The 25,285-nt window shown below is 32.8% G+C and overlaps 1 protein-coding gene across 1 annotated transcript in view; it reads left to right on the top strand.

Annotated features, from left to right (window-relative positions):
* Positions 1 to 25,285, top strand: part of LOC129802392 (uncharacterized) — a 55,163-nt gene that overhangs the window by 22,621 nt on the left and 7,257 nt on the right. The window contains exons 2-5 of the mRNA XM_055848160.1: positions 18,518 to 20,343; positions 20,668 to 20,851; positions 23,536 to 23,776; positions 24,083 to 24,344. Coding sequence (XP_055704135.1) covers positions 18,581 to 20,343; positions 20,668 to 20,851; positions 23,536 to 23,776; positions 24,083 to 24,344 — 2,450 coding nt within the window. The 5' untranslated portion in view covers positions 18,518 to 18,580. The remainder of the gene's footprint in view (positions 1 to 18,517; positions 20,344 to 20,667; positions 20,852 to 23,535; positions 23,777 to 24,082; positions 24,345 to 25,285) is intronic.

Here is a 25,285-nt window from a genome sequence, read left to right as displayed (position 1 = left end):
TTGAGTGATGTCGACTGTCTTGATACTCAAAAGGATTAAATAATTGAGTTAACCTGTTTGTAATTTAATTTTTCACCTCATTTGCCCTCTTAATGGTGAAATTTTCGCTTATTTTGAAGCGCAAATGGTTAGTTTATCTCTCTGATTAGCTAAAGAGGCCAGTACGGGGAAGATATGGAAAGGTCGTTGATATTTCCACGTTCAAAAAATTGCAGTTTTTGCATTGAATTGTGTAAAAGTGGTTGTACTCGAAACCCAAAAGACCAAATTTGGACAACGACCTCGCATTGTCTATTGCTTGAGGTGCTGAAAAGACCATAAATATGAGAGAATGTAATTTTATCACACATCATGTGTTTTCCTTATTGTCTTACATTGTGAATTTGTGGTTGGAAAATTTAATTAAACAAGAGACAAGAGACACTTTTAGAGATTAATATGCACTTGCTGCAAGTTTTCTTGTGGGAGCATTTTGTGGCAATAGTTTCAAATTTCTTCGCAAGCTACCTCACTTTAGGAGAGTTGGGAGATGGGATGTTAAATTATCGGACTTTCAGTATTAGTACATTATGAGTTTATTTGGGGAAATTTGCAGAGTTTTAACGCTAAAAGATGAAAAATTAACTCTAGATGGCTCTTAAGCCTCAATTCTAAACTATAATTAACAGAAATATTTGAATATTGAAGATATGTTTAGTATTAGAATTTGTTAAATCAAAAGCTCTATCAGAATTTTATAACTTTCTAACTTTAACAATATCATCCTTCAGACGTTATGGTAGCAGTAATATTTTTAACATAACCTCAAATTTCTGTAATATTATAACCTATAATTTGTTTTATGTGATAAATTGAATTCATATTGAATTCAAAATCAAAGCTTTAAGTGAATTTGATGTCTATGGAACATTTTAATTTTGAGCTCTATTCTCTTATTAATTTTGATGTTGTATTGAATCTAACCTATAAAAAATTGGGATTATCTTTTTTCTTCAAAATTAGTAAACATTTACCAGTTTGGTGTCTACCACTTCAGAGAAAGCATTCTACTTACCAATTCAGAATGGAATTCATTTTCCTATTTCATAGAGCTTAATTTAGAATTTGAGATTATATTGAGGTTATCTCGGCAAACAAAAAAGCTTTCCTAGATTACAGAATTTGTAAGTTCAATGTATCATACAATTTTCTTCTATTATTCAGTAATTTACCTTCAATCTTTGTTACTGAATTTAAAATCACTCAAAAAAATCGGATTTGTTAGCTTTCTGAGGTTAGACTTTAAGTCATTTAAAATCTAAAGAACTTTTAGGTTAGTTTTTCATCATGGTTTATGGATCGATAATTCTTCTGCATGATAAAATATAAGAAATTCTGCCACTTAAAATATTTGTAATTATTTTTCATAGGTTAATCTTAACGTAACCTACAACTTTGAAACCATCTGTTAGCCAAATGAAAGAATAAGGTTCATTTAAGTTCTCTAATTTATTCGTTATGCACAAATTAGTTTAAAAAAATACATATATATTCTGAAAATTTTGAATACTCTTTTAGTCTAGTTTGATAAACTTTTGAGAGATTATAACCTCACATTGAAACTTCCTGTTTACTAAGAAAATTAGGCTCTATCTCAAATTTATTTATTATTAATATACTAACAACAAAAATGTATTTTTTATTTAAAATTAGTCATGGTAATAAGGTTAGGATGTAAAATTATTAAAAACTTGAGAAATTGTTATTTTGCTTCAGAGAAAAATTCTATAAATTGAACGGAGAAGAAGCTTAATAAAGCTCACTTACCTAAATCTATATAAAACTACCAACTGTTCGAACAACTTACTCAAACCTAAATTCAACAATATAAAACTTACATTGAGCCGACTTCTTGTAATTGAAAAGATAGTTTTCAATGTGAGGTTATGTTGAACATAACCTAGAAAAAGTTATTCAAACTTCTAATGACAAAAGCCTCACAATTCTCCAAATCTAGAGGAATCATTTGTAAATATTTGATTAGTTGAGAGACAAATATAGCATTTCTGCAATAATTTGAGATTATTTTATTTTATTTTTAGTTATATTCTCTAAAGCTAAATGGTTTAAAATTCTAACCTTACAATATTTTAATTTATTATAATTTTAGCGGAATTAGAGAATGAGACCCATCTTGTGTTATATTTCTCTGCAATAATTAAATTGTTTTTTCTATATTATTTTAAGTAGAATTTCCTTAATTTGCAATGCATAATAATATCATTGTTTGAGGGTTTATTATCCGGATGCGAGTGCGTCAAATTCTCACCTGAGTCATTAAGTATCGTAATGTTTTAATGTGATTGTTTGGTGAAGAGTTTTACGCAAAAGATGAAGATTGATTGCTGAAGATGATGTTAATGATATCTAGTTTCAAGTCATATTATGATATAAGGTGTGGAATATATTTAATGATTATTTTGTAATTTTCGTGAAAAAAAGCAGTTACACGAGACACAATCTCAATTCTTATGAGAATAGGTATTTTTTGGCATCACTTGGTATAAGAAAAAAAGTTTTTATTTTTTCTTAATTATTTCTCCCACTTGGAGTAGCAATAAATAATTCAAGAAGCACCAAGACAGTTAATAGTGGTATATTTTACACAATTTTATCGTTTTTTTTTCCTGAGGTAATTTGAGAGTGTTTCTGGAGCAAATCAAAAATCCTCTTTCGTCATTTTCTGATTCATGCTTCCTAATCTCTCGGGGGGAAATTTTAAACTTTAAAGATCGTGGCGATATTGTCAATTTAGGAATATTATTCTCTCGCCCGAGAACTCACTGTGAATTCCAATAGAAGGCTAAAGGCTACTCTTAAACACGCGGAAATGGCTCTTCAGTGATATTAAATGCACTTCTGGGAAGGCAAAGAACGTTTTTTCAAAGAAAGAGAGAGGCATAAGAATTCAATGACAATCCATCCGGTTTCGTGGGTGACGATCATCTTTCCTCAATTATATTCCCTCCACATTTCGAGGAGAATGCCACGAACGTCTCGTGAGGAATCTTTCTGGGAGATTAACGATGGCTCTTGTGAACTCCCTAATATCTCACGTGATCGTGTTACCAGTGTTCAGTTGGGTCTCACTTGTGACCTTCCAAGGTATTCCGGTTCCATGAATTCACACACGTTTCTACTCATTTTTCTTCGGCTCACCTCATCTGCTTTTTTGCTTGTTTCCCTTCTTGAATCATCTCACCTTTGCGGTGAGACAGAAATTTCTTTTTTGTCCACTCAACCGCTCTCTCGAAGTCTTCCAATTTATCTCCTTCGCACGACTACTTCTTCTTGAGAGGTTTGTCGAGCATATGCTTCGTGCATTGGAAATATTCTCATGAAGCACTCTAGGCTAGAGTAGAGCTAGAGTACATGGGATGTGTTACATAAGTTTTCAATGAAACCTTTAGAATCAGACTATTGCGTTCTAAAATATAAGCTTTTAATTATTTACCAATTTGTTACCAGTTTATGAGTTTAATTTGCATAAGGACTTCAAACAGCTGGATATAATACAAGCTTCAGACCAAAGGCTTAACCGTTTGGCTTAACTCGGCTGATTACTTATCAAGCATGACTTTTTAGGTAATTATTGTTTAATTAGGATTGGATGGAAAGGGAAATTGATGCATTAGATTTTTAAAATCAGTAAAATTTCTTATTATTTAGATTTTTGAGATCTCTGAGAACTGGACTATGACTTTTATTAAATTGCAAAATACGTGATGGTCCTTGAAATAAAAAGCAATTTCACGTAAAATTGGGATCGATTTCTGTTCATATTGATGCTGATTTTACCCAAAGGCTCTTGCCATATTTTAGCCTGAACCTCAAGTGGTTATTTTTGATAAAAGAAAAAATCTGATAAAATAGACAACGGAGACTAGAGTTCAGTGTGTGTGCAATATCTCATGAATTCTTAAATTTTGGTAATACGTTCATCAATTTTGAGATTTCTTATAAAATATGAAAATAAAAATCTTCAAAAAGGGCTGGTAATATATATTTTTTTAAATATTTTTTCTTCCTTGCTCGAGTCCTTTAGAATTTTGAACAGTTTAGGAAAATTAATAAATATAACTGTAAATGGAGGGGAGTTTGTCCCATTTCTTGGTATTTTTTATTTCACAATAAAAGTAGATAGTCAAAGTGAAAGGGATGACTGGAATTATTTTTGTTCCGTTATTTATGAATGGATTTGGTGCTGTTAGAACTTATTTTATAAAATTTTACTGTGTTTAAAAAATTCTAGAAAAGGCTTGCATTTGGGATAAGGTGTGGGTGACTTTGTCCCTATTAAATAAACACCAAAAAATCAACAATTTCTTATAAAAAAAAGAAAATAAAAACAAAAAAGGTCTTCACATTTAAGAGAAAGATTCTTTATCAAGAATTATAAAATGGCGTGATCCTTATCTTAATTTGACGTTTCTATCCGCCAATTTGAATAACTGTCAAAACCTAAAGGTTTATTTTTTACGTTAAGTGCTCATAGATATTTTTTTCAAATAGTTTTCTAAAGGAAAGAAAGGTCATTATATACTAATTTCTATAACATAAATCATAAGAAAGAAAATAGTGAAAAAAAGAAATTTTAATTTAGACAATTTACTACTCTAAATTCTAAATAAATTCTAAATGAATTAGACCTTCAAATAACTTTTGAAAGGAGTTGATACTTTAGCCAAATACTAATTTTTACTTGAATCGAGTGATGCATTACATTGACAGGCGTAAAAAATTCTCCATGAAAATGACAGATGTCGAGATGTCATAATGCTATTGACATACATTTTCATTGGATTTTCTAACTAAAAAGATTACATTTAATAAATAGCTGAAATGCATCTAATAAGCTACAGTAGAGTCTCTCAAATCTGAATCTCTCAAATTCGAACGCCGTTTGGATTCAAAATGTCAATTGTGAGGTTATGTTAGAAAGTTGGTATTCTTGGTGAATGAAAATCATATTTATGTGCTTCTTCCTGAATGTTTACATACATTATGGTCGTGTAAAATGAAAAGGAAGTATGTTACCACTAAGACTTGCGAGAAAGTACGGGAATTTGATTCAAAGTACAATTTAATCTCACACAAATTTCGTTAGTTTTGAAAAAATCGTTCGAATTTGGGAGGTGAGAAATGTCAAAAATACCCCCCGAGCGTTCGAATTTGGGAGACTCTACTGTATATGATTTTGAGACATTTTTATTACGCGGCCTGATTTTTTATTTATAACTTTAACTACAGATTTTTTTTAAAGTAAGAAGAGTTTTTAACACTAAACCTACACTGATGAGTGAGAGAAATCCGAAAAAGTCAAAATAACATTTCGGAAATGTTAATTTTACCCTGCAGTATTGATCCGAAATCGATGTAAATATTACCCTTTTTAGGTGTATTTTAAGTTACCCTTGTTTCATGTTGATTTTACTCTCAAAAGGTGTAAAATTAACATTAAAAAATGTTGATATATTTTTACACCTAAAAAGTGTTAAAGTTATGAAGAAAAAACTTAATCGTAGCCTCTTTCTTTTCTCAGTGTATCGACCGCTTTCGGTCGTTTTTCTAGCACGTTTGGTCAAATGACAAACCACGACGGGGTAGGATACTAAACAAATTTTTCTTGTAAAAGAAGAAAAAACACTGAAAAATATTTTGCATGCATATATTAAGAAATTCACAAAATTTGATAGTGACATGGGAGCGTTTAAATATATGTTGATTTTAAAAAGTTTTTAAACCGGTCAATTTGACCAGATTTTGGTAGATTTAGTCTTAAATTATATTACGTATTTGCTTACTTATTTAATTAATTAATTGTAGAACGATTATAAATTTATTTTTGTTTATTTTAAACTGGGCTTATTATGATTCAAAATTTTTCTTACTTTGTAACTGTCAAACTTTAGTGTCAAAATTCCTCAATTTGACAGATGTCAAATTTTTCTATTGTGAATAACTAGTAAACTTTAAATATAACAATTTTCGCAATTATGATGTTTGGTCTTAGAAATTTATTGAACATAAAACATTTTAGATTTCATTTTAGTCTCCACAGAAAAATATTTCGTAAAATTGTTTATAAAAGTTTGTTAATTCCAATTGAGGACATGTTCATAATTCGTATAATTTATGAAAAATTTTATAAAAGCTTGAACTTTTTCACAAACTATGTTCGTATAATATGATCACTTGACAAACATTGTTTGTTCTTTTACAAAAGTTTTTTCACACATTTTTGTTTGTCTGTCAAAACTTTACGAACAAATGACAAAATTTTGTGGACATTATTCTGTGAATTTACGAACAAATGTTTGTAAATGAACAAAAAGTGTTTGTCAAGTGTTCATGTTACGAACAATGTTTGTAAAAACTACAATCTTTTACGAACTGTTTTGTGGGTTATAAAGCATTTCGTAAGTCCCTAATGGGAATTAACAAACATTTATGGACAATTTTACGATTTTTTTTCTGTATACGTCAAAGTGACAGTGACAAGGATTTTCAGCTAAAATATACCTTTAACAAATTCTTTTTTGAATTTTAAAGGGTTTTAAAGGGAATTTTTTGATTTTATTTATATAAAATTATATAACGGGGGCTCTACAATACAAAGACAGAAAATCACTATAAATAACTTCATACTTAACTGGTGAATTTAACGTTAGGAAAACATAGTTGTTCCGATATCGAAATTACTTCGTGAATGTGCTAATTTTTATTTCTAAGATCCGTAATCGGAATTTCTAATTCTACATTTACTTTAAATACATTCAGATTCACTTTAAACATGTACATTATTACACTATCTGCGAGTTTTCTTCGCTATATGCATTTTTCATTCAGAAAAGTTATTAAAGTTTGTTTTTACGATGCATACAGCCATTTTGATCGATTTCTGGCGAATTTCATTATATTGAGGGTAGAATAGATAGAATAGGGACACAACAAAACAACCAATCTCAATATTGCATGAGGGCAAAGTGCAATTACCACCCTCTGGCAGCAAATTCTGAATGTTTTGAAGGGAGTGTTGGGAATTAGGGTATATTGTTTTCATTGGGATTGCAATTTCAAATATTTACTATTCATGGCTATAAAATATAGAGACATTAAATTAGACAGAAAATGGCAGAGTTCAGTGTCTCAAAATTGTAAATAAAGAAAATCTTCTAAAAAGCCCTTCTATCATTTAGAATTCTGTTTTATTTTATATAGAAGTTCTTTGTGTGGTGTTCTTTTAAAATTCACTGATGAGCTTCTCGTTCATGGGAATACACGTTCTTGTCTTCAATTGATTATTTATATTTCAAATATACAAACTGGAGGTGTCATTCGATGGAGAAAAGTCAATTTATTTATTTGAAGAATAGTTGTGGGTATTCTTGCAGCAGACAAGGTTAAAAGTACAAGAATGGTAGGGAAATAAACATCATATATATCGAACTATTTTTATCGTTATAGACTAAAATGGAAACATTGCAGAAGGTCAAAGGGAAAAATCGAATCAAATAAAATAATGTGCATGGAAACGTAGCACGTGCACTGTTTTGAATTTATTTAAATTTACTCACTGTTTTATGCAACTAAATTGATTTTCTGAACTTGAGGAGAAATGTAAAAGACGTTATGAGAAGTGCACGTGATTTCCAGTCCCGAAGACAATACAACAAAGTAGTATTTTGTTTGATGAATATACAGTGGTTTGTAAAATAGTAGAGATAATTTTAGAGATATCCTCAGGGTGGAAGAAATGAAGACCAAAATGTTAGTGTAATCAAATAATTCATTTAATGTAAAATGGGGCGTTTTTCATAATTAACCGGAATTATTGTTCAAGAATACGCTTTCCACAACCTCTTCCTCTACGTAAGGGCAGTGTTTTCTCCCACGTGTGGCGCTAGTGACTGTTCTCAATTTTTAATTCTCAAGCTTTTATGGTTTATTCGTAATAAAAAATATATATGAGAAGCTGAGTAATAATTTAGAAACATTCAAATTAATAATATATTCTCACATTTAGATAGGTGATATAGATGATATATTACTTCATCAGCTTTGACATAAAAATGCATCTGAAATGGCCATAAAAACTTGAGAATTAAACATTTTTAGAGCAATTGCCACTGCTATTAGCAGGAGGAAATTATTCCTCACTTGGAGGAAAAAGTTGCTAATTTCAAATGGATTTTGAACTACTTTTTTGTTTCTCTTTAAAAGTGCATTTTTTTCAAAAAATTTAATATATGCTGCTATTTCAAAGAAAAATGAACATGTTTTTTTGGAACTTTACTGTTCTCAAGTGCTTCTGCATTATCGACATTTCTCTGTATTGGTTCCTGTCTGGACTGTTTTCTCTAGTCCTCGCCGTGTTCTAAAACCACCAAACAGGCGTTCCAGGAACTCATGCAAAGTAAAATCTCATTCCTTCGTACAGAGGTAAATCTTGAAAAATTCGAAAATCTATTTGAAGATCCAAAAAAGAGACTTTCTGCGTGTAAACACAAATAGATTTTGATTTTCCAATAGTGTCTTGGATAAAAGGTAAATGGAACTCTATTGGCACAAAAAGTGGTTGATGTTCGAAGAATTCAAATTCAATTTCGAATTTTCATACTAAATTTTCGAACAAGGTGGGGAAAATTTATCAAAAATAAATAGAAAATAAATGAAACAAGAACAGTAAGCGTCGTTGTTCTGTTTTGTTTCCTCACAACAATGCGAAGACCGTCACATTTTGACATTTGAGCACTTCGAAATTCGAACAGGATGTACTTTAGTCATCTTGCGAAAAGAAAAGTTAAAAGAAAAATAAAGAAGTAAGAAAGTCTCTTTTTTGGCTTTCCAAATAGATTTTCGAATTTTTCAAGATCTACTTGTGGATGGTAAGTCTTACTTCTTAATACTTTCGCAAGGCGACGGAAGTTACATCCTGTTCGAATTTCGAAATGCTCAAATGTCGAAATGTGACGGTCTTCACATTGTTGTGAGGAAAAAATACAGAACAACGACGCTTACTGTTCTTGTTTCATTATTTAATCATTCCATAATCACCGAGTAATGCTTTTGCCAGCTTTTTAGTGTAATATTTGATAAATTTTCCCCACCTTGTTCGAAAATTTAGTATGGAAATTCGAAATTGAATTTGAATTCTTCGAACATCAACGACTTTTTGTGTAAATAGAGTTCCATGTACCATTTATCCAAGACACTATTGGAGAATCAAAATCTACTTTTGTTTGGGCTTATGTGGAAGCACTTGAGAAAAGTAAAATGATAAAAAATTTTACTTTTTCATTGGAATAGCACCACTATTCAGCTCCCTTTAAATAGAAATAATGTTCAATAATGAGAATTATGAATCTCAGAACAAAATCAGTACAATCAAATTGTGAGTAAGATGATATAAAATGTTCCGAATTAATTTCCGGAGTTCTCTTAAATGGTTCTATTCTAATCAAAAATGAACTTTTTTTAAGTACTGTACTGTTTTCAAGTGCTTCTGTATTATCGACTTTTTCTTGTGTTGGTTCTTGTCACGACTATTTCGTGGTTTTTAGAATACGGCAAGGACTAAGGAAAACAGTCGAGACAAGAACAAAGAAAAGTCGATTAAGTAGAAGCACTTGAGAACAGTAAAGTGGTAAAAGGATGTTCATTCAGGAGAAAGACTTTCCCTTTAATTTTTCATTCAAAAAAACCACCATAAATGCGGTTTTTGCAATTGATTAAATTATTTGAGTGACCACTGTAGCTCTCTTCTCCACAATTTAATTGTCTTATTGTTGAAGAGGAGAAAATCCCGACTGAGCTCTTAATTTAATATTGAGAGAAATTTGCATAAAATGTAGTATTTCTTACGTAGTACGTGTTTGACTGACAAGAAGCTTCCTCTTCAAGGTGACCCCTTAAATCAGCGACAAATTTTCTGCTTCGTTGTAGCAGAAGATTACCAAAAAAAAATCATTTTCATGTCTGCATATTTTTCAGCTTCTCATTGAAGTCTTGGGGCTCTTTTCACCAAAATACTGAAAAAAAACCTTGCTATTGGATAAATGTGAAAATATTAGAAATTTCATGATATTCTCATCGTTGCTTCAGCAATTTGTGTTTTCTTCGGACTTTCCCGTCGAAATAATTCCACCAAAGTGCTCTCGAGAGGGTGAGTGGCTTTCGATTTCCACGGTGGGTGGATAAATTGAATTGCTTTCAGCAACACCCAATATTTTGCGATTTGATTTAACCAGCCAAATAAAATTGATAAAATGTATTTTGTGACTTATGACGCGCAGAAAAGTTCGTGCAGAAGCTCAATGTGCCCTTTTTTATGTCATCGCAGGCTTTCATCAAAGCGATTATTCCCACGCATTTTATGATTTTGATTAGGTAGTATCACAATGAAGGTCTCCTGACACATTTTTAATGATCTGTTTATTCTTCTGTTTGATTTTATGGAGGCACATCACGCAAATTTTTCACTCCTTTCGTTTCGCATTATTGTTGGGCAAAGGGGTATTCAATAGCTCTAGAAAGAGACTGTGATACCTGATCACAGCTTCCTGATCAGTATTCGCGCTAGAATTTTGAAAGCAGTTAATTTATCATGTACATTTTGTCAAACTAATCCAATTCTTTTAAAGGTAGGGGTAGGCTTTTAGGCTTCGCATATACTCTGGCTTCGAACACTTCAAATTCTTCCCATACTTCTTTAATGAATCTGATGTAATACCAATATATTTTTGAATTTTTGATACAAAGGAACTTGAATACTATATTTGGTCCCAATCTGTTTTTTATTCATTTAATGTCAAAATTAAAAAAAATCCCTATTCTGAGTTTAAAAGTAATAAGGCTTTGTAATACAAGTTAATATTAAATTTTAGTGTACGTACACAGATTTTAAAGGTCATAGCATCAGATTTTGAATTAAAGACTTTAGCATTTGACTGCAAAGACTTCGGTATTTGGATTACGGCTTGATTTTATTTTTTGAAGTTTATTCCATTTGAGATTCAGGAAAAAAGAAATTTGTCGCTTTAAAATAAAAGATTTTTATAGAAAAATACGAATGAGTTTCTAAAAGTCGATTAGACGTTTTGATCTCAATGTGCTGAAAACATCTACGGCTTATGCCAATCGAAAACTTAACATAATTATAAATCAAAAGAATGATTAGACTACATTTCCATCAGTTTCTTGCTAAAGCGTTTTTCGATTTAAGCCGTCAGTTTGTCTAGGACAAGACTTATTTAAGAATTCGTACGTAAGAGACACAAGCTTCAAATTAAAGATGTGACTTCTTTCTCAAATATTCCCAGTTGTTAAACAGCCAGTAAGATCGTCGAATTTTAAGAGTTTTATGGTTTATTTGCTTTTATTTCTCAATTCAAAATCAAAATTTCTCGAAGCATCTCATCTGTTTTCAAGTTTTTGAATAAAAAGCATATAGATAAACGAGTCCCGAATAAAATCCCGAAAGCCAAAATCCTGAATAGTCCCGAATAGCAGTGATCCCGAAAACCAAAATTGCCAACGCCAGAATCCTGAATTCACAAAAACTAAAATTCCGAAAAGTAAGAAACCCGGAAAGTAAAATCCCTAGTTCTGAAAAGTATCATAGCTGATCCCAGGATTGCACGCAGGTTTGCCCCATGCAAAAGGATTTTTTTTTTGTTTTTGGGAATTATTCCACACATTAGCTTTCGAATAATTTCGTTCCTTTTAGTACTTGGACCATTTGGGATTTTCGCTTTCAGGATATTGGAGTTCGAGATTTTGGCTTTAGGGATCTTTGCTTTTCGGGAATTTGACTATTTTGGATTTTGGTTTTTCGGGATTTTTATTTATTCGGGATTTAGACTCAATCATGATTTTGATTTTTGGGATTTTGGCCTTTTCGGGATTTTGGAGTTCGGGATTTTAGCTTTCGGGATTATGGCTGCCACCGCTTTTAAAGTTATGTTTTGCTCTACAAAGTCAGGAAAAGGTGTTTTTCTGCCCGCAATCTTTGACCCTCTCGTCCTTAAAGGCTAAAGCCCCTAATAGACACAGAAAGATCCTCCAGGATATATAGGCCCTAAAATTTAGTGCTAAAAATGATCAGTGTAAACTTTCATACATTATTGAAAGTTTTGGATCATTATATAAAATGTTCATTGCATGAATTTTTTTACCTGATACTTTACCGATAACTTTTTGCTTTCTAAATGTTCTTGATGATCAGTCAAAGTTTATTTGGGGTTCAAAACCAACTGGAAGATTTGATCTTAGGCACAAACCACTAAAGGGGTAATTCTGCAATTTTTCAAAACTCATTGGTACATAACTTAGTCATGCATTTAGAAATACGTACAAGGAGGGTGCAATACGAAAACCACTGATTATCCCCTTTCGAAAACCTCCTCAATATTTTTGAAATAGACATGAATGAAATTTGCGGAGATTTCTGAGAAATTTACGCCTTCTTTTGTCTGCAATTCGTCTCTTTCTCTTACAATATTTTCACTCACGAAAAATAATAATTGTAGCTTCTCTTGAGTCCAAACAAACGCATTTCATATGGAAATCATGCCAAAGAAATTCTGCAAAAAGCCGCATTTAGTTCGCCCACAAGAATTGAAAGTTGATGAGAATTGAATTATATTCTTCCTGGAGAAATGTTGAAGAGACATTGGACGAAAAAAAATTCAATACAACAAGATTAATATCTCCAAATGAGGTTCATGGTTATGGAGAAAAAGAGCAATAATATTTTTGCCTTTTTTGTGACTTTTGAGGTCAGACGAGCAAAAAAAAATAGACGAAGATGTCTAATATCGAACCTAAACTATTGATTGCTTTCGAGTGAAACAGAGGCTTCAATTAATGGATAATAGTGGAGTAATCGGTCTTAAATTGGTTAATTGACCACTCCAAAGTCTTCCAGTGGTCAATTTTTGAATGAGTGAGTTTTATAATCTTCTCAACGGTCGTCTGGATGTATTATTTATGGGCTCTTTTTTTTTGAAAACTCGTTGGCTTATTGTTTTGTCAAGTTCCGCATCACTAAATCCTAACGCGTTTCGTATTAAATGGGAGAAAAAGTAAAGACAAAATTGCAGAGAGTGAGAAGCAGAGATAATTTTATATGAATGGGGTAATAAAAGAGTTTTCCTTTTCACCTCGTACTCATTCATCCATTACCAGAACATTCATTCTCTCACTTGTAAATTAATCAATTCAATTCATTGAAACTCATGATTTCCGTCCATCACGATGCTTATACGGCTAAATTGCAATATGTGCAAGTCTTTCACTTCAATTAATACCAAGAGTGAATTTGTAGTTTAATAAAAAGTAATACAACATGTTTTATGGGAACTTTGCCATCTCCTTCAAATTGGTTACTTTGCAATCTATACGCAACTATAAAATACAAATATTAGGGAAATGGATTTTTTTGTTTGTACCAGTTTGTTTCAGAACTTGCCAACAAATTGGATTTTCGTGAAGAGGAAGAGATATTATGGTTGTTTTTTGCTGCACATTCGTTGCAACTGCAAGAAGGAAATCATCTAAATATATTGATTTTTAACGCCTCTGAATAGGTTTCTTAGGTAACAATTTTTTGCTTTTGCAAAAATATATAACAATTTGAATTACAAATTTTTCTACGTCAATCTTCGAAATATAAATGAGCGTGTCGCTGTGTAAATACTTGTTATCGTTGTTATTGAACAAAAAAGGGCATTTAAAATGCAAATGATTTTTTAGTTGTTACATTTGATAGAACAATATTTTGGAGAAAATAGCAGGTATACTGAACTCTCAAAATTTTATTTTTTAATTTATACTTGTTTATGAATCTTCGATATTATCTTAGAAAATATCATAAAAAGCAAGATGGTAATTTCACTGCCTTTATCCGTATAGAAAATTAAATTACACTTCCGTGGTTAAGAAATCGCTGCTTCAAAATTGATAAAATCTCGTCACTGATCTCATCTATTTCGAAATAACATTTTAAATTTTATATCTTTAAATCGATGCTTATTTTTCGATAAAGATCTTTAATTTGAAAGTGTCAAATTTCTTTAGGCCTCTTAATTTGAAACGGAAAGAGTTTAAGAATTATACTGCTCGCAAATATTTGCGGTACTGGAGTCAATTCTTCTCAATCTCAAACTGGAGTCAATTCTACGCATTCTTTTCAGAAACACCTAGGAAAAGAACTTGGTAATATAGGTTCTTGAAATGAACAAGAATGGGCATCGGAGCCGACGTAACAATTTATCAAAAACAATAATCAGATGACTCTTGGATGGGAAAGTTCAGTCTTTAGCCTAAAAGACAAAGTCCCAGAAATCTGACACTTTCGTTCACTGAACAAGGTAGAAGTCCGAAAACCAAATCTGAATCATCCTAATTAACGGTGAAGATTTCGGTTAATAATTATGTAGCTTATATTTAGTTTGGATTATCGTTTTCTAACGTAAATAATAATGTTTAATCTAAAAACGAAACTCAGAATTTTTCATTTAATAAAAGAAACTTAGGTTGATTGATTCTAATAGTTGTAACTTGAGAACCAATAGCGCGATTACTGTCAAATTTTCACACATCATTTTGAAGATGGCTGATTCGCGATATATTCAATTTTTTTTATAGTGGTTCCATTTATGCGTCAGTCTAAGGACTTATTGACCGAAATGTTATTTTATTTATTAGGAGTATGCTTGTTTTGGAAAGGTTTTTTACGGTTTCGGAATTATCGTAGATAAAAATAACTGTTAATGTGGTTCTGCCCTAATTTTTTCACAAGTGCGATTTTAAATTACTAGCGTGGTTGTTTGATATTTAACATAAAGCATAGTCAGTGTTTTCTAGCATTTTTTAATTATATATTTTTTAGCATTTAGACGTAAAATTTCATTTTTCAAACATAAATCTTTATGCCCAACGCACAATAATTTTTGTTTTGTAAACATGTTTTTGACATTTCTATGAGAGTGAGTGAGATCTAGATCTAGTCATCTCGCTCATTCTCATGGGAAATTTTGAAAACATGTTTACAAATAAAAGTTATTGTGCGCTGGTCATTATGTAACAAAAATATTTGTAATTTCGTATAAATTTATTTGTTTAAAAAAATAGCTAAAACCGTGATTTAAAATAATAATAGGGGGAAGTCGGGCACCTTTAAAATGAGAATGAAGTTCCCACTTTGCTGTTTTTTCCTGTGTTATAGGTATAATTTAAGAAATCAATTATATCACAAATAAAATCTCTTGCTAATTGTGATTCACAACATATTTAACTTTTAGGCGTAAAAACTTCTGATATTTCCAAAAATGGCAAATTAAAAGAACATGACATTTTTTTCAAAGGTGCCCCTTGTGGGGTAACTTTGAAATGATTCGGGGTAAGTTTGAAATCGACTTTTTTACCCATTGTTTTATAATAAAATCACTTTTAAGCACTCTAACGGATAGAACATAGTGTAAAGAATATAATAAGTCGAGTTTAAAAAGTGAAAAAAATTGTTAAATAATTTTGTAAAGGACTTTCTGAGATCATGTCTCGTGCATAAAATAATGCAGGTGAAAATCATTTTTTGGTGTGCATCACGTATGGTAACCCCAATGGCAGCTGTCAGCTGATATGCTCTCAACAGAAAAAAATGTAAACAACATTTACTTGTGCTTTGGGTTTTTCGCATTTCGAGAAATAGCCGGAAAAATTTGTGCAGTGCGGTAGAATGTTTACAAAGAATTCCGTCATTATGTGATGTTTGCTGATCCTAACAAGCGAAGAAGAAATGGAAGTGAAACCTGCGAGCAAGGAGGAAGCGCTTCCGGAAGGCTTCTTCGACGATCCTGTAAGGTATTTCAAGTGTAAAAATCATCAGGAATACAAAGATCTCATTGAGGAGGGATGGGATAGATGTCAATGGGAATATAAAGAAGCTACCAAAAAGTCAAATCCAATAATCGCTGAAGGTCAGGAATATCCACAGCCGAGAGACAAATTGATAAAACTGAAGGGAATGTGAGGGAATTGGTCCAGAGTTGTGGAGCTTAAGCGCAAGAAGGAAATGATGGTAGTAGAACTAGGGCGCTCTAAGCTGAAGAATAAGGACCATGGTGATGATAGCGGGAGTGAAAAACAAAAGTCTGAGTTTGTTGACTGAAAATATAAGAAATCTTATTGGAAAAATAAAAGGAATTCAACACAGCACGAGGCATTTATTTCGGTTTTAATTGAGTTTTTGTGTTAGTTTTGAACTCTGCATACGTATACTGAGAAAATGTCACTTGAAAATAGTCTTGCCAGCGGTGTTTCAAAAGAACCCCATTTTTACTTTTAAAGGTGCCCCAAGAGATATTCCAGAAAATATTTCTACTTAAAAAAAAAAAACAATCTTAGTTTGATCCAATTTTTTGCAATAATCTTTTATGCACATTAACCCTTTATCCTTTGTAACAGTGCTTTTTTTGGGTAGTGATTGTTAAAGTGAAGAAAATTAACAAAAACTTCGGGAGCAGAATTACACTTTCAGACTATTTTTGGAAAAGTGCTCGTAGATTCTGAAATCTAAGAACTAGGATCATAAAATTATCACCAGTTATGTAGGTAAAGTCATTTTATTATAAAATTATAATGGAATCGAGATCAAACTAAAAATAAGCGAGAAAAAAACGTATTTCAAAGGTACCCCATTTCAAAGGTGCCCCACTTCCCCCTATTACGGTTTTGTTAGTCATAATATATTTTGTTTGAGGTTAATTACCTCATAACCTTACTTTTATACGATTTTATAAAGAAATTGGTCATATACAATTACTTTTGCGCATGATAGTATTTGCTGCAAACTTCATCTATTATCTCAAAAGTTGTTATTTTTATATAAATCGGTTTATCAGTAACATCAACTATGCTATCGCAATTTCCTTCCGCAGTACCCGGCGAGAGCACTGCATTGTGAAATGGCCAGTGGTGTCCATTCTCTGAAATTTGTGTCATCCGATGGTGTTGGAGATGTTCAATTAATGTACAAATCAACCACTATCAGTTCACAAATCTTGCACTGAACATTACTTCCAGGGCTATTTATCATCCTCCTAAATGATACAATTGTTTCACTAAAATCCCTACAGCCATAATAAATTTTGTTATCACCCACTCTCCCTGAAGACCGATATATTTTTCTGTATCTGTTCTGACCCTATTTTATTAGTGGATCAAATTGTCGGTATCGCAACTCCTATCAAGTCTCATATAGAAAGTTAATTTGTTTCGCATATCACAAGCAAAATTTTCTACGTCTTGATGATTTTTTTCCCATTTGGAGAGATAGACGGTAGATAAGAAGGAAAATAAGAGAAACCGATTTTTCGGGAATATTTTGAAAATTTCTTCAGACTGTTTACAAATATTGCAATCTAAGAAGATACTTAAAAAAAATATTATTATTTGTATTTATCATTAAAAGATTTATCAAGTTATGAATTTTACATCAGAAAGTGAAACAAAAAATAAATTAATTTAGTGTTTTTGTCTAATAATTAAAATACCTTTCTCGTAGTATTTTTGTATTATGCATTACTAATATAAAAAGGCATTGTATAAATGAGCAGTAAAAAGTTAAAATTGTGCAGTAACAAAAAAATTGAAATAGTGACATTATCGACCAAATTTTGGCAAAGGGAAAATAAAAGGCTTTTCATTCTATCTGCACCTATTTTAAATGTTAAATATATAAGTTAGACCCATTTTTGTAAAGATTTAAGTTTTTTACTGACCATAATTAGATATTTTACTTCTCATTTTTAATTTTTTACTGCCCATTTTGAATTTTTCACTGCTCGTTTGTTTTTTGCCATATAAAAACAATAAGACTACATAAATTTTATAGGATCTTCACTTATTTAGTAATAAAACTTCAATATCATTTTATCTTGAAAACTTTGTAAAATATCTTCTAGAAGCGCTCATATTCCATTAATACTGCACTTATAACACGTAATGAATTTTTAAGTTATACGTTATTATTTAAGTACCTATCTACTAACTAGCTTTAAACTAAATTATGAATAATAATTAAGCTTTAACTAAAGTCTATAATACTATAATAATAGACCGTACCTTAATAGCGTGACAACTTTGAATTACAACTTGGAGCGTCGCTGTCAACTTATAAATTTTTGTCAAACATTTCAAATTGCGACAGATCAAACGAATCTTTTCGATGAGTAACGAAGTTGTACGATTACAATCATTGCAATATTTGAATATCTATGCTAATGTAACTTCTAATTTTTCATTTTCTTTCATTTCTTTGAATTTTTCTGAAAAAATCAAGCTCTTCATCACTGTTTTTATTTCGGTAGCAAGCTTATCAATTGATAAAAATAATGATAGCGGTCACGTTTACTTTGTATTCTTATGAATAATTTTAGATTCTTTGGTATGAAAAATGCTCCTGATTTCTTTACAGAATGATCTACTGAGTTGACCTTGGTAGATTCTCATCATCTGCAGCTGAAGAAGAGATTGTCGGATGGACGTGTGCGAGGAGGTGCTGGATCGGAAGATGGCAGCCCTGGAGCTGCGCGAGGGTATTGCCGTGGCCAATGGCGAAGGCAGCGATAGTGGCGTTGAGTTTGTGGGCGCCAGTTCGCGCGAAGCTGCAGCCGGGGCTGGTGTTCTCGAACGAGCCCTCAGCAGCAACAGCGGCGGCTACGCAAGCAGTGCCGGCGGCTACGAAGACGCCGCCGGAACGGTATCCTGTGACTCTAGCATGGTCAGTTTCTGTTCCGATGCTTGTGATACCAAGAGTTTGGGCGGGATGCTGATACGTGGTCACGATTGTACAAGTGAGGGAGGTGGGAGTGAAAGTTCATCGGTTTCTGGACAGCCTCTGTCTTCCAGGCGACCGATGGGAAAGAAGAAAGTTGCCATGACTGAACCAACAACCGCAAAGACAGCGCTGGTGAAGAAGACAGCAGATCCAGCGGTTCTCAGAGCTCGAGGCAGGGCTCTATCTGCTACAAGGAGTACTCCACCAGCTGCTAAGGGAAGTCCGTCCCTGGCAACTTCTGAGAGAGCGAGATCCCGTGAAAAAGTGCCTCAGCTTCCATTTTCCACGCTCACAAGGACTAATTCCGTGAGAAGACCAACGAAGCTGGACACGCCCTCTAAGGACTTATCATCACCACAAAAAGTCACAGTTACGAGAACTCCTTCACTTTCCAGAGGAAGGACTCCAGGTGCAACTCCTACAGATGATGGAAGATGGCCCTCAGTTGGAAGTCGAAATGGACCGAGTGTTCCAAGAGCTGGTAGACTCTCAACACCGACAGCTGATGTTGTGACTGTGAAGACAAGGCTAGGAGTTCTAGCATTGGAGAAAAGTTCTCCTTTGGATAAATACGGCACCCTACCGCGAAGGAGAAAAGAGATCCCTGCAGATGAACAGGAAAGATCGTCCAGGAGTAATTCAATGTCCAGGGATCTTTCTCGGTCCAAGAGATCCACTCCGAAGGATTCTCCGTCAAAAACCCTCCCTATCTACCCAAAGACTCCCAAGAAATCCTCCCCAAAGACCAAAATCTACCATGAGACAGCCATTCAGACGGCTATAACTTCCAAAGACGTTGAGGAAGCCTTCGCAGGAAGTGCAAAGTACATTGACGTTCATGCACCAGAAACAATCTCGACGGGAGTTCAGTCTGACATACGAGATCGAGAAATAGAAGCTCTTACGACTACCATCAATCGGCTCAAGGAGGACCAGCTGACGCTGCAGAACACTCTGTCAGATAGAGCGCATCAGATCTCGTCGATGCAGCAGGAACTTGTGCGAGAACGTGAGGAAAAACTGCTCATCCAGAGAGAATTGCAGTCCAATTCTGAGAGAGTCTTTGCCATGCTCGAGTCCGTCCACGTGACACCGCCCGCTGAAGCAGAAAGTACCGATAGTTTGCTGATTCTGGAGTCCAAGCTCACCACAGATGTCCACGTGGCAGAGCAGCACAAGGCAGAAATCAACAAACTGAGATGGATCTGCAGTACACTTCAGCGGGACCTTGAGCAGTCGCTCGAGCGCGAGAGGTTGCTTATTGAAGACAGGGAGTCATCAGAGAGAGAGACGCATGAGCTGCAAGAGTTTCTGCACAATGAAAAGGTTTCTCTGGTGGATGCTCTGAAAGAAGCAGAGACTGAGACGCAGACTTGGCGACAGAAGGCTCAGCAGAAGGACAATGATATTGAGAGGTTGCAGGAAGAGTGTCGTCATCTAGTCAGAACGACTGAGCAGAGAAGGTAAGATCCCAAGCAGAGAAGGGAATTTAGAAGAAATCCCAGAAATTATGAATCCTTTCCCCAAATGAATGTTGCTTCTTCTTCTTCTTCTATTTTATGTAAGGCTGTCGGACTCAATCGAGTCCATATATTTTCCGGCTCAAAGGCAAACTGACATAAGATAATTGAAACTAACTTCATGTCAAAGCTATTAAACCAGAAGAGCCATCTATTGAGTAAATAGTTTTGAAAATTTGTCAGTTACAGCGCCATCATTTAGTTAAAAAAGGTTTTGGAAACATACCAATTTGTTTATATGCTCCGAAAATTGCATTTTGCTTTCAGGCAAGAAAACATGGGAATGCAAGCCAAATATGGCGCTCTCGAAGCGCGCAGCAAGGAATTGATTACCCAACAGAGTGCTGCTGTGTCAGGAGCCTCTGTTGCCCTTTCTAACCTGGGATCCCGCCTCGATAGTCTCGTGGAGCAGCTGATATCGTCCTACAATATCTCCGAGCAGGATCTCGAGGTGAGATGCTAGACACGAAATATGCTCAATAAATAAAAATTCATGCACATCTTCATGGTCACATTCTGTTGCGTTATCCCTTTGTTTGTTGACTTTGTTGGACCAAGCAGAAGTGTCCGGATTTAAGGACAATTCTTCAAATAAGTTCTTAAGAGACGCAGCGAAAAGGCTGAGAGAGTAAGTTGCTACAAAAACAAAAAATGTTGCGAAAAGCATTTAATATTTTTGGGTTTCTTGTTGAAAAATCACTTTCACACACTCATGCAAACAGTGATGATTACTTTGCTGAGGTGAGTTCCATTTGATAAGGAAATTGATATCGTTGACTTGCATGTTTTTCTCTCCCTTTTCCTGCGTCTTTGGCAAAAATCACGAAAATCATTTGGTGATTTTCCCTTTTTGTTGATTTGATTGCATGCTTCTGCTTGGACATTCTGTTATTGTGTTCTTCATCATCATATGACCTTCTTCAGTATATTATCATAATTTTCTCACAGATATTTTCCTCTGGGAGATTAGTGGGTGCTATTCTGAGTGATTACACTCAGAGAAAAAATAAATAAATACGAAATACTCTTCAAAACTCAAAATAAATAGAAAAATAGTATTTTAATTTTACGTCTAATTAGTAGAATGAAAAAATAATAAACTTAATGTGCATTAAATTTCTTCTAAACGTCTTCAAGGGTCGATTCTCTTGTTTAAATAAAAACAGACTTTTGTGTTGTATTTATTTGTTAGTCTAACCTTAAAAGAGACCATTTATTTATTAGATACAACAATATTAGTTTTATTTAATTAAACCGCGGTCGTTTTGTAATTTTTAATGGAAAAGTCTCTCTTAAACAAAGAAAGTGTTATGAAAAGAACAAAGTGAGGTTATTTTAAAAATTGGACATAACCTCAAAGTAACATAACCAGAAAAATAATATTTAATGAAAAAACTTCATACTTTTATCTGGTGCTACTTTTAATTTTTAATGTTTTTCTTTTCATTTTTTGAGATTCCACACCAATTTTTGGTTAAGTATGAAGAACTTAAAACGTTGAAAATTTTAATCGATTAGGATGGATAATAAATCGTACTGGGCAATCATCTTCCAGATGGACCCCTAATAAAAATAAATAAAATAAATAAATCACATTTATTGAATTTGAACAGCAGTTTTTGAAGTATTTAGAAAAGTCAAAGCGTAGATTTTTAGGTTATGTTGTTCTCAAAGTAAAAAGGAGGTTATAGTATGAGCCTCTTTTGCTTTTGAGAAACATTATCCAATAACAAAATGGAATAATTTGAATTAAGTGAATAATTTAAATTAGATAGAAAGTCTGGTAATAAACATATAAAAGACGTTATGCTTCGAAAAAAAATACAGTTACAGTAGACTCTCTTTCAATCGGGCATATGGGGCAAAATATCATCCAAATTATCGAGAGATTTGGGTATCAAAATCATTACAAATTCCACAAAAAGCGCTCAAATATAAAGAATCACGATAAAACAAGAGGAACTATAGCGAATTTGAACAAATTTGCTTTAAAATCAAATGTGAAAATTGTCAATAAAATTTTGCGTCCTATTGAAAAAGAGTCGATTGAGCGAGAGCTAATTGCAAAACTTTTAATTGACACTATGACATAATATTGAAGGATAGATTAAGAAAAGTTCTAAAGTTATTGAGCTGAATTCCCTTATTTTATTAACAATTTTTATTAAGAAAAAACTTTGTGAGGTTATGCAGAACATAACCTTTCAAATTTCGCTTTTAACAAACTTTAAGAATTTTCCGAAAAACATAGTAGGATTTAACGAACAGCTATTGACACTTTAAGAACTCAACATGACATACCTATTGACACACTTTCAGCACCATTTGAGATAATTTGCTTAAAATTTTTAGAAATATAATACAGATCAGTTGTTTTTAGAAAGTTTTCTTTCAGTTCTTACCATATTCTAACCTTATAATTTTTTCAATCACTTTTTTTAGGGAAAGAACCTATAATAATGAAGAACTGTCACAACGACTTTCACTGATTACGTTTTCAATACTAAAAAAAATATTCGAAATTTTTGAAGTGTTCTTTTCTTTGATAAATTGGTTATTTCCGTTTTTCAGTATATGAGGTTATGTTTATCATAACCTAAAAAGTCCAATGAACCCTTTACTTTGTGCAATTATTTTTTTATTATTGAGAGTAACGTAGAACTTGCGTATGAAATGCAACAATGAATGTTTCAAACCACAGATTTATAATTTTATCGTTTTGAAAAATTAAGAACTCAGAGGAATTTTTGAGGTTAGAATTTGTTAACGCTCTGAAATCTTGTTTTTTTTTTAGAGAGAAAAATCAACTTGAATTTTCCATTATCTCTCTAAAATTACGGAATGACTAATAAAGATTGTATTCACATGAAAACTGTAACTATTTTTTCATCTAAAATAGTTTACAGGTTATGTTTAACATAACCTTAAATGTAAAATTTGTCCGTTGATTTTCCAACAAATAATTTTAAATGCTGAAATGAAAGTATTTTTCGAAAGTTATTTACAGAATTCAAATACTATTTTTCTGCTCAACAAAAGTTTTATCGAGAGTAAAATCGACAATTTCGCATTGTAAAAATAACAATGAAATTTTTCTCAGAGTGCTTTAATAATGCTTGTTCTTTCCACTTGAAGGACGTCGTCTACCACAATGAGGCGTACTCCCAGAGTGCCAGCAGTGGTGAGGGAAGTCCAGAGTTTGAGATTGTAAAGAAATTGGCGGCGAGCAACGATGATGGATCTTTGTCGCCGCAAAGAAGTCACTCATTCATTGCCGTCGTCATCAATGCCATTCGGAATGCCACAACTATTCATCGTCAGCACCCGGAAACCTCAGTTTCAGCTGCTAAGAAGGATCCGGCGGCTATTTCAATAGGTGAGACTTTTGAAAACTTTTCACAAGAATTCTTCTGCAGTCTCTATTTACTTTCTGGAAAGTTTTTTTTCGTGCTAACATTTAACTTTGAATTATTTATTAAACCATCACTTTTGTGCAAGGACATGCGATACAGATAAATAATTAAAATGTCTCCTTGTCACGAAAACCAACAATACGCTGGTAAACCACATTCTATGCTGGGAATAATTAGTGAGATGTCCTATCCAACTGGGACAGTTTAAATTATCGCGGAACATTCTGCGGTTTTCATTGATTTTCTGGGTTTTATTTTGGCTTTTGCAGAAGACTCTGACTCCACCGAAATGCTGGACTCGGAGACTGAGCCCTGCCTCATGATGGAGAATGTCCTGGAGGATGTGACTATGCCAGATTCACATTCGCAGAATTTGGTGTCGTCCTCAGGAATGGCTCTGTCGCAGATTGAGTGTCCAACTGAGATTATGAAACATGATGATTCGCTCAATAATTTGTCCCAAGCCATCGCCAACAGGCAGCAAATTGAACTGCAGACATCGCGAATGAGGGACGCAAGATCTTGTCTGAGGTAAGATAAAAAAAACCGATTTCAATTAACGTTTTCGCGCCTGTAATCTAGGCAAAAACTATTTTGGAGTTTTTTGATACTCATGTAACCATAATTTTGATTCTGATTAACCGATTTCATTCTTCCCTAAAAGAAAATTAAAGGCCTTTAAATAATTGACCATTCTTTAGAACATGAAAAGTTTGCAAAATCAAAACCAAAGGTGCTGTAGTCTCATACATTTTAGTACACGTTATAAAGATCTAGATTTTTCAAAAGCCAACAAAAAATGATATTACTTTTCATTGTTTGGCAATTTTTGTGCCGCAGGACTTTTTACAACCTTGACTTAAACCTATTCAGAAATGTATTAGTACAAATTTTAGTACAATAACCTCATATTAAATATATGTGAAATGTTGAGTATATTTAGTTCTGTAATTTTAAATTAGGTACGCCAAGCAGTTTTTTTGACTACAGAAGTACAGAAGCTTTTTTTCTAAAGTATTTATTTAATTTCTGCAAAAGTCATCTTTATTGTACTAAAATTTCCTTTTACAAAAGGTGTTTTATTCAATTGCAAAATTAGAAACTATTTTGAAGTCAACAGCTATTTATGTTCAATTTTTTTTCGAGTATGCTTTTTTAATTATTCTTTTTCTATGAGTATATAATTTTTTTTAAACTGCTTTAGATCAGTTTTTAGAACACGTTAGGTTAGATTTAAGATACGGAAAAATACCGCAATATTAGCAAGACAATGCAATGGCTTAATTACCTTTAATATATGATCATATTATATTTTGAATATAAAATTTTGATGTTACTAAATGTACTAAACGAAGTACTAATAAAAAAAAAAATATTTTTAAAAATTTTGAAAAATTCATTTACGATTCGTAATCGATCTCTTTTCAATATTTTAGACTTAGAGAAGACAAATTAATCGAAATGTCCAGTTA

Source organism: Phlebotomus papatasi, chromosome 2 (assembly GCF_024763615.1).
Source record: "Phlebotomus papatasi isolate M1 chromosome 2, Ppap_2.1, whole genome shotgun sequence".
In the NCBI taxonomy this organism is placed as follows: Eukaryota; Metazoa; Arthropoda; class Insecta; order Diptera; family Psychodidae; genus Phlebotomus; species Phlebotomus papatasi.
This window is presented reverse-complemented; position numbering and strand designations above follow the sequence as displayed.